The sequence below is a fragment of the Brassica napus genome, chromosome C6 (genome assembly GCF_020379485.1).
Source record: "Brassica napus cultivar Da-Ae chromosome C6, Da-Ae, whole genome shotgun sequence".
Lineage (NCBI taxonomy): Eukaryota > Viridiplantae > Streptophyta > Magnoliopsida > Brassicales > Brassicaceae > Brassica > Brassica napus.
In genome coordinates, this window is record NC_063449.1 from 10,191,942 (window position 1) to 10,202,430 (window position 10,489).

The following is a 10,489-nucleotide window of genomic DNA, read 5'->3' on the forward strand; positions in this document are numbered from 1 at the left end:
CATGATCTTTTGCTGACGCTACTCTGTCTGCCCCACGGTGGGCGCCAACTGTTTAAACTGAGACTGTCAATAAACTAGTAAAGAGAAGAGACGAGTTCTCGTCGGTGGGTCAAGAGAAAGGCGTGTTTTATTAGATCAGTGAGTCGAAATAGAGTTACAAAAGGGGAAGAGAACATAGGAAAAAGTCCGGCGAAGACAAATTCGTCGGACCGTACAAGTCGGCGAGATGTAAGATGTAGAACCCTAATTCTAGCCGAAAGTGAGTGTAGTAATTTGCGGATCCCCTCTTTGTTGCTTTGTCTCCTCCTTTTATAGGTGAACGCTCGTTGACCTAATGTGTCTTGTTTCGATGGGCCTCCTCGAGTAATTGGGCCGACTCATCGGGCCGTTGTGTCAGGTCGGCGAGCCGATGTTGTTCAGTCAATCATCTCATCGACCAAAAGTAGTCTGGAGCCGAACCGAACACCGGCTTTCAAGTCGACGAGCCGATCTTCTTTGTTGTAATCATGTGTCTGGGTAATTGTTTTGCGGGCTTTTTGGGAGGGCTAGGCCCATACCCAACAATAGTTATGTCCAACATGTATAGTTCGGTGTTGGAAAAATAAGTGTCAGATATACCAAATAAATCCGTTATATAAAACTACACATTTACACTATATCGATATATTCGTATTATACTTAAAATCTGATACATAATCATGGGTATCATAAAACAGAAAACAGAAAACAGAAAAATGCTTGGTATAGTATAGCTATATCTTTTGACAAATGTACATTATGTTTTAAAAAGATAATTGCATAAGAAAAGTCAATTCTGCTAGCAGGAAAGTAGGACTTCTCTTCTTGATTAATAAGGTCAAAAAGATAATGAGCTAGATAGCTTATTACGATTATAGTTATACCAAATGAGTCATTTAATATGTGTATGTAAATTTAGACTGCTCTAGGACTAAGTATTATTTTGGATAAGTGTCAATAGTTTAACGGTAACTAGAATTTGACTTGCATGCAGTGCGGGTACTTATTTTTATTTTTATATACATGAATATTATTTAAATGTTTATTAGCTAATATTTCAAATATTTATCATATTTAAAAATATTTATAAACACAATGATTAAATAGTTTAGATGCTGTACAAAATTATTGATGGTGCGCCATACTAAACCATCGACAAATATTTGATTCATTGATATGTTTGAATAATATTTATTTTAACACAAAATCATTTCAAAAATGTAATATATTTTAAATATTTTGATTAGATATGGGCCATATGGCGAGATTTATGCACATCAAAAAATAATATTTAATTATAAACATTAAATATTATTCTACAATTAATTTAATGATATTTAAATCTTAATATAAATAGATTTTCGTGTTGCAAATAATTAATAGTAACTGAAATGGTTAAAAATATATTTTATAAATATTTGAAATATAAATATTTTAATAGTAACCATAATGGTTAAATATATATTTTGTAATATTCAAAATACATATATTTTAGACCTTACAAGCTAAATGTGCGGAGATTATATGATATTTGGGAAATATTGCATAATATTATTAAAATAGGTTTTAAACTTGAGTTTTCATAAAATTTAGCTAAATCATTTTAGGAAATATGTTGTACACAAAACTATGGCTAAACTTGATTTAGAAAATGATTTAGTAAAATAGAAAAAGACAAAGGAAACATAAATATAGGCTCAGTTAATACATCAGTCACATGGGATTGTAAATAACTTGCAAAACTAAAGGGTAATTCAAATTTGTACTCCTCTTTTAATAGATTAATTATGGTGAAATTCAGTAACAACTTTCAAAACCACTTTTATATTAAAACAGAAAAGTATACAAATCATTCAGAAAGAAATTTAACTGAGATAAAAAAAACCCTAGTCGTCAAGAGAGAAAGAGACAGATTTTTTATAGCTTCAAGCCAATGGTAAGAGGCTTCTATAGCTCCGACATCGACTTGTTTGATTCATTTTGCTTCTTTTTCTTTGATTTGCTTTACTTTTTGTCATTTGGTTTGCTTGATTGCCAATTTATTTTTAATTTGGTAAAGTTTTTTATTGTTCTTTTGTATGTTTATTCCAATGGATTTGGTAAGACAAAAACTTCGGTGAACCGTTTAGAAAAGGTAATTGACATTTCTACTGCGGATGATGGCGCCGGGTCTTATCGGCTTCAATCATTGATGGTTCTTCATTTGATGGTGATGGAGTTCTTGCTACAAACTATATGGTTACTTCGAAAGGCAGCAAGAAATTCAATGGAAATCTCTTTGACTTTGTTATTATCAATAGAGGAATATAAAGAATTGTCTTGTCTCGGTGACTCCTACCGGAGTATTAAAAGAGAGTGGTAATGTTTCTTAATTCATTTTGAAGCGTTGTGTTTTTGGATTAATTACGATTATACAAAGATTATCTCCTTTGAGATTCAACTATTCGAGAAGCAAATATGGAGTTTGTATATGAAAAATCTTTAGTCATTCATACGCAAGATGGATGTGTGTTAGTTTATTTTGGATCCCTACTAATATATATATTTTCTACATTTGTTTTGCTAGTTTTAATTGTTTAGAATTTTTTGCCTGCTTAATAATACAATCCAGTGGACAAAAAAAAGTTGCACGGTTGAATGAGCACATAAAGAATATGAATTTATCCATTATCAATTTTTATTCATTCTAAATTTTGAATATACTCTAAACATAGACCACATCAATGCTAAAATTCAATTTCGTAGTGATATATTTATAAATCATTGTTCAACAATATCTTGTTGTTCTTTCATATACATGAATGAAAATAATTTTGTATAATACCACCTAAGAAATAATGTCAAATGTTCTTGGTTTTGACCAATTTCTTTTAAATCTATTGCATACTGAAGTTATTTATTAGGAATATAAATTAGATGGAGACAATTTTTTTGTTTTTCTCCAAGGTATATGAATGAGATGAGAAATCTATGTAAACTATAAAATATAATTGACATAGCTTTCTCTATCTTCTTCGTGGATAATAAATTGCTTCATTGTTGTGCTTTGATACTTAGATCACTAGAATTATTTTAATCGTGAAGAGAGTTTCAAGTTTCTGTTATCTGATGTCGCTATGTCTGCTAAGAAGAAAAAGTTTCGCTCTCCGTTCGGTGTGTCCTCTAAAGCTGCCAAGTTCGTCGGATCTGCTCGTTTAGCTTCTCTGGCCAAATCGAAAAACAAATCTATCTCTACAGTCGGTATCAGAAGTGCTGATGTTGTAGCTTCCGGATCTGCGGGTCCATTGGATAAAGTTTTCCTGTTGCCAACCAAGCTATGCCTTTGACTAGGTCTGAAGTTTCTCCGGCTCTCTCTGCTGGTGCGGGTATCGTCTTCGGAAATCTACCACCTGGATCTACTGGTTCACTTGGAGCGGTCTCTGTTATTGGTTGTTCTGTTAACCCCCACAAGTCTCTACCTTTTTCTCCCGCCCTCGTGGCTGGTGTTGTGTCCCCGTCGCTGGTTATGGATTCGTCTTTGTCGGGTCCAATACCTCCATCAGCATCCTTGGAAATGGGTTCCCAACCTATTGATGGTAACTCTGCTCCTTTGCCTTCGGTTGTTGCTGCTCCGGCTCTCGAGCCAGTTAGGAATTATGCCTCTGTTCTTAAGAGTTCATCTGATCTCAAAGAGCTTGGAACCCCCACTGAGCACGTTTCTGGTGCCCCCTTCGTGCTTATCCCAGATGAAAATATCGCTGCAGCTAAGGAGGAGTTCAAAGACTACTTGTTTGCTTGGTTTCATAGCGATGTCCCACCAATGGGTAGGATCATCAGGGTAATAAATGCTGCATGGGCCAAGTCTGGTCCGAGAATCTATGTCCATAGCATTGGTCAAGGCTTATTCCTTCTGAAGGTTACAAATCCTAAAACCCGCGAAACACTGGTCTCGCGATCTTGCTGGAATATTGCAGGAGTGCCAATGTTTGTCTCTCCCTGGTCTCCTGATTTCACCCTGAGGAAGCGCCGTTAACTACTGCAGTGGTTCCGGTTGAGATGAGGAACGTCCCATACCTCCTATTCAATACTGAAAGTTTGAGTAGATTGGCTACTGCTGTGGGTAGACCGGTCTGTGTCGCTCCCAAAACTCAAAGGAAGGAGAATTTTAAAGTCGCAAAGTTATATGTGAAAGTCGATCTAACGAGTAGATTGCCTGATACTATTGTTTCTGGGTTCTCTAACGGGAGAGAGGTCCTAATTGATGTATCTTATCCATGGCTTCCATTGAAGTGTGACAATTGTGGGAAGTATGGGCATAAGAAGGAGGACTGTAAAGTTGGAGCTGCTACAACTAACCATGAGGGACCACCTCCAAAGAAAAATGTCCAGGAATCCTCCCGTAGACGCTCTAAGTCCAGACCGAGTCGTTCACGAGCGGTTAAATCTCAAGAAGATGATACAAATATTGTCGCATTAGGACAAGTTACCTCTCAGGATGTTCAATGTGAAGCAGAAGTAGCTTCTCTTGCTAGTCACGCGAGCTCTGATAATGATAAGATTGTTGACTCTAAGGTAGAGCCCGAGTCTGATGGTAGCCTTGTTGCTGGTGAGGGTGGTGATGATGGCTTGGTTACGTCAGAGACGGTCGCTGCTGGAACGATTCCATGTGCTACTGAAGAAAGTTCTAAGTCTTCTCATGGGGTTACGGGTGATGTGACTATAGAACCCTAAGAAGCTACGATGGTTGAGCCTGCGGTCTGTAATGTGGCTGAGAATCAAGAGGAGGAAGGTGAAGTAATAGAGCGTGCCGAGAATATTGAATTAGGTCAGTCCATCAGCTTAGGCAGTGTTCAAGCTGAGGGTACTGGTCATTCTGAAGAAGCTGAGAAACCTTTCTTCCTAGTCAATAATAGGAAGTGTGACCGCAAGGTCACAAAAGCCTAAACCCCAACATTAATAATGTTTTTTGAGTGGAATGTTCGCGGACTGAATAGTGATAGACGCCACACCATGACTAAGGATTGGATTAATATCCATAAACCTTTTTTCGGAGCTTTTTTAGAGACACATATTTTGGAAGCTAATAAGGAGCGTATAATGCGTGCAATTCCTCAGGGATGGAAGTTTTTTGGAAACTATGAGGAGAATGATGCAGGACGGATTGTTCTTGTTTGGGATCCTCGTGTTATGGTTTTTGTTTATCAAGTAACAGACCAGTCTATGACTTGTGGTATTTCTATTCCTTCTGAAAATGTTAACATCACGGTCACTTTGTTTACGGGTTCAACTTATTGGAGGACCGCAGTTCTCTTCTCTCGGGTCTTGTGGCCTTAAATGCCTCTACTCCGGTTTCTCGTTGTCCGTGGGCTGTTCTTGGAGACTTTAACCAGATTCTGCGTATTAGTCACCATTCTAACCACTTATCTGCTCGGGTTGACACTTTGGAAATAGAGGATATAAATCTTGCGCTTCAGGAAGCTGATTTGTTGAAGAACAAGCGAAAGGTGTTCCCTTTACTTGGAGAAATAATCAGGATGATGACCCTATCTCTACAAAGATTGATCACGCTTTCATTAATCAGCAGTGGTCTGATTCTTTTCCTGATGCGTATGCGGACTTCTTGGACCCAAGTCAATCTGATCATGCCCCCTGCTTATTCCGCGTCCCATCTCTCAGAAGACGAGTTTGTAAGCCTTTTAAATTCTTCCACCACGTCATTGATCATCCTCAGTACGCTGACTTGGTTAGGGAAGGATGGCAATTTAATCAGATTGTGGGCACAAATCAGTTCAAACTGGTTAGATCCTTCAAGCTCCTCAAACCAGTGCTTCGTGGTCTGAATAATCGCCACTATAGTGGTATCTCTCAGCGAGTTCGTGAGTAACCAGCAGTGGTTGATTCGCTGCAGCGTGCGTTGCTTACTTCTCCTGATACTGTTACATCAAGGGAGGAGCATTCTCAGAGGGCTGAATTGAATATTCTACTTACAGCAGAAGGAAAATTCTACAGAGAACGCTCTAGGGTGCAATGGGCTGATGTCGGGGATAGGAACACTGTGTTTTATCACCGAACTGTATCACAGCATGTGACCAGAAACCACATTCACTTCTTGAAAGATCAGAATGACCAGCTCATCTTCACTGCAGATGACATAAAGTCCCATTCTGCTTCGTACTTTCAGTCCATCCTAGGCACCACTGATCTCCCTGTCTCTATGGCCCCTCTATCAGAGTTACAAGATCTTCTTCCATTCCGCTGCACGGATATCCAGCAAGCATACCTATCTAGAAGTGTGCTCGAGGCTGAGATAAAAGCAACAATATTTTCTATGCCATTGAATAAGAGCCCTGGCCTTGACGGCTATTCTATGGAGTTCATAAGATCATCTTGGGACATTGTTGGTGGGGATGTTATTGCAGCGGTATCGGAATTCTTTTACTAAAGGATATGAATAATACCACTATAACTTTGATCCCGAAGAAGAGCGTGTGTTTTGGGTGATTACAGACCGATCAGTTGCTGTAATATTGTATACAAGGTTATCTCAAAGATCATCGCAAACAGACTCAAGCCTATTCTTCAGAAGTGTGTAAGTCCAAACCAAGCGGCTTTCTTGAAAGGCCGTCACCTAGGTGAGAATGTCTTACTTGCTTCAGAGCTGATCTGTGACTACAACAAAGCTTCTTGTAATCGAAGTGGTATGTTGAAAGTATCCGTAAGGCGTTCGACACTGTTTGCTGGAATTTTGTTCTGAAAATTCTAGAGGCACAAAATTTCCCTCCTCTCTTCATCTCTTGGATCAGAGAATGTATTACTTCTCCTCGGTTCTCTGTGGCAATTAACGGGGAGTTAGCGGGGTTTTTCGAAGGAAGAAAAGGGTTAAGGCAGGGTGATTGTATCTCGCCCTACCTCTTTATTATGGTCATGGAGGTGCTCTCTATTTTGCTGAACAGGGCGGACCAGCAGGGTGAGTTACGTCTTGATCCCCTGTGCACTTCACCGCGTCTCACTCACTTGCTCTTTGCTGATGATCTCTTGGTATTTTCTGATGGCTCTCGGATTAAATCAGTAATGGCTTCTTTCAAGTTGTGGTCGGGCCTTGATATGAATGAAGCCAAATCTGAAATATTCTTTGGTGGTTATACTGATATTCAAGCATCGGTGCTTGCTGATTTGTCGGGTTTTAAGCGGGGATCATTTCCCACTCGGTATCTCGGTCTCCCTCTTGACCCAAAGAGGATCACAATGGCTACGCTGCAGCCGTTTCTGGAACATATCACTTCAAAGCTACACTCATGGAATGTGAAGTGTCTCTCCTTTTCGGGAAAGATACAGCTCATATACTCAGTGATCTATGGAATGGTCAACTTCTGGAGTTCCGTCTTCGTTCTCCCTAAGCGGTTCTATGAAAAGGTAGACTCTCTTTGTTCAGTTTTTCTCTAGAAAAATAGGACTTCTTCTGCCTCTGGAGCTCGCGTCTCGTGGTCTGATATCTGTAAAGCGAAAAAAGAAGGTGGTTTAGGGTTGAGAAAGTTAGAAGAGTTTGAGTTATTCTTCAGATTGAAGCAGTTATGGAACTTTTTCTCCAACTCCGGCTCCTTGTGGGTAGCCTGGCTGTCTCATAATCGCTTCGGTGATAAAAACTTTTGGCTGGTTAGGGATTCTCAGCATTTTTCTGCGACGATCATAAGTATGTTGCAACTAAAAAACATCCTTCCTCAGTTTCTGCGTTGTGCTGTTGGTGATGGGCAAAGAGCCTCCTTTTGGTATGATTATTGGACAGACTTGGGTCCGCTATATCTGCTATTCTCATCAGGTCCTAGGCAGCTTCAAGTTCATGACTCTGCCTCTGTTTCTGATGCTGTCTGGAATGGTGAATGGTTCCTGCCTCCAGCAAGTTCTGAGAATGCAGTCACCCTACAAATTGTCTTATCTTCTACTGCAGTTCCATTGGTTGAAAAGGGAGGTGATACCTACCTGTGGCGGATTCAATCTGGTGGTTTTGCTAATAAATTTTCGTCTCAAATAACTTGGGATAGATTGAGAACTTCATCAGCTGAAGTAGTATGGCATGATGAAATTTGGTTCAAGGAAGAAGTTCCACGTTGCTCTTTCGTTGCGTGGATGTCTATGCTTGGCAGGCACCCTACTGGGGATCACCTGATTTCTTGGGGTCTCTCTGTCCCTGCAAACTGTGTCTTATGCGCTAATGGCATCGAGTCCCACAACCATCTTTTCTTTGGCTGTCCTTACGCCGTTGCTATCTGGACCCGTTACTGCGGAAGGTTTATCTCTGTTCCACCTTTGGACCTTCCAGCTGCGGTCAACATCATCTCGCAATATCAGGGACAGTTCTCTTCGCAGGTTAGACCCATCATGAAGTTGATTCTCCAGGCTGTGATCTATAGCCTTTGGCGTGAGCGCAATGCTCGGATTTTCAGGGATGTCTCTTTACCGGCGGGGCCTTTCTTCAAGCAAGTGGACCGGGGGCTTCGTGACAGGCTGCTCTCTCTTCCTCCTTCCCCGACTGATGCTCACTCTCTCTTAGAGTTGTACTTTTGGTTCACTGATCCTTATAGTTAATCGCTCCTTGTTGTTGCTTGTTTCTTATTGTCTGTTTTCTCCTTCTCTCGTCTCTTTTCTTTTTGTGTTGTAATAAGTTGCTCTGCAACATTGTAAAAAACAGAAAATCGGTATGGAATTTAACATTTGTACAAAAAAAAAAAATTTATTTTAATCGCTAAAATTGTTCTTATTTGATACTTTTACATGGTGTAACTCATCCAATTGCTTTCCGTTGAACAAAACTTGGTTAAAAAGAAAACCAAATATATATAAAGAACAAATCTAGAAATTGATGATGTATGCATTGACGGACCAAATTGTAATCTTGAATAGGTGATAAGTTATTGCAAAGCAGATAATAAAAATTCCCCTACCACCAAATTACCTATAAAGAGAGTACAAACATAAAGTTTGTTGTATGATATGTGTATGTAAATTTATACTACTCTAGGACTAAAAGTTAGGCAATTCTAAGCAGGCCTACATGGTTCATAAAAGCATAAAATAATGGTTAACTATCATTTTATATGTCAAATTCACTTTACATATATTTATAAGTTTTGATTTAACAATTACATAGTAATCAAAACTGAAGTAATTTACTTGATATGAAAATATTGTTTGTGTTATCATCTTTGATGTATCTATTGCTATTTGCTAGGGTGCCTTGTGGTTGTGATTATGATCTTGCTTTCTACGGTCTTCTAGTCGTTTCTATATTGTTCGGTTTTTTTGGTCTTTGAGAATCGTTGGATCTGCTAACTCTTGGTTCCAGTTGTAGTTCGTTGCTGGCATTTGTCTCTCGGGGGTTACTTAGAGCATCATTATCCAGAATTTCTTAGGGCGGAATTCTTAGAAAAATATAAGAAATGTTTCTTAATTTTTAACTAAAAAATTAAGAAACTGTTTTTTAAGGTAGTATTTTAAGAAACAGTTTCTTAACTTTTTAGTTAAAAATTAAGAAACAATTTCTTATATTTCCCCAAGAAACCCTGGATAATGATGCGTTTAGTACTGGCCGCCTTTGTATCCCAAACAATATATCTCTCTTTTGAAATCTTTAGTATTAAAAAAAATCATCTTGTTAATAATTTATTTAGATGTGCAGGACGTTTTATGACTACTATTGTGGAGGGAAATTGATTACATAGTCGATGCTCCTTAATAATTTAATTATAATTTAAATAACTTGCGATACAAGTTAGACATTGGACTTTTCACTACATGCATAAGCTTGTTTCATTATACACATTCAATTTCATTCTCACAAGAGATCACACGTTAAGATCTTACAGACGCATATGTTACACAACACATACACAAGAAATATTTACGTAGCTACGGAATTGGTTAAACATCTGTAGCGACCCTGATATTGTTTTGGGGGAGCCTTTTTGGTTTTATTAAAACTAAAGCCCAATTCTCTCTTTTTATTTTGTCCCACATTGGAAGTTTAGAAAATCTACCTCTTTTTCCTCCCTCTATATAAGAAACTCAACCCTTCTCTTTATTCTCATCAAGTCAAAGTATTTCTTTGCATGTGACGAGTTGTTGTTGAATTATTCGACGACCAGTCATTAGTGAATTTTTCCGGTGGAATTTCCGGGTGAGCTTTCGGCGAGATTTCTAAGCGAGCTTCCGGCGGGATTTCTGGATGAGCTTCCGGCTGGTTTTTCTAGTAAGTTTGTCGCTTCCATATTTCTAGTTTTAGGAATCTATTTTAGGGAAGTTACTATTTTAGGAAAGTTTCTTATTTAAGAAATAAGTATATTATGGAAGTTTCTATTTTAGGAACATTGCTATTTTAGGAAAGTTTCCACTTTTGGAAACTTTATTTCCTGAGACTCTGAGCCTAAGTCGTTGATCTCGTGATGCAGTTGACCATCTCCGTCGATCATTCCAGCCAGTGACTAAGGTGAGGGTCTAT

General features: G+C 38.6%; 1 protein-coding gene across 1 annotated transcript; it reads left to right on the top strand.

The window, feature by feature from the left end:
* The first annotated feature begins 4,737 nt into the window (after window positions 1-4,737).
* Window positions 4,738-8,580, top strand: LOC106403759. Its single transcript, XM_013844553.2, has 8 exons — window positions 4,738-4,926; window positions 5,113-5,202; window positions 5,295-5,501; window positions 5,582-5,794; window positions 5,906-6,418; window positions 6,536-6,695; window positions 6,761-7,397; window positions 7,449-8,580. Exons 1-8 carry the CDS (start codon window positions 4,738-4,740, stop codon window positions 8,578-8,580), a joined length of 3,141 nt encoding a protein of 1,046 aa, XP_013700007.2.
* The last annotated feature ends 1,909 nt before the right edge of the window (window positions 8,581-10,489 follow it).

Coding starts and splice junctions, on each gene's coding strand:
- LOC106403759 (XM_013844553.2), top strand. CDS start 4,738: ATGGTTGAGCCTGCGGTCTGTAATGTGGCTGAGAATCAAGAGGAGGAA. Junction 5,203..5,294: donor TTATGGTTTTTGTTTATCAA/GTAACAGACCAG, acceptor AACTTATTGGAG/GACCGCAGTTCTCTTCTCTC. Junction 7,398..7,448: donor GTCTTCGTTCTCCCTAAGCG/GTTCTATGAAAA, acceptor CTAGAAAAATAG/GACTTCTTCTGCCTCTGGAG.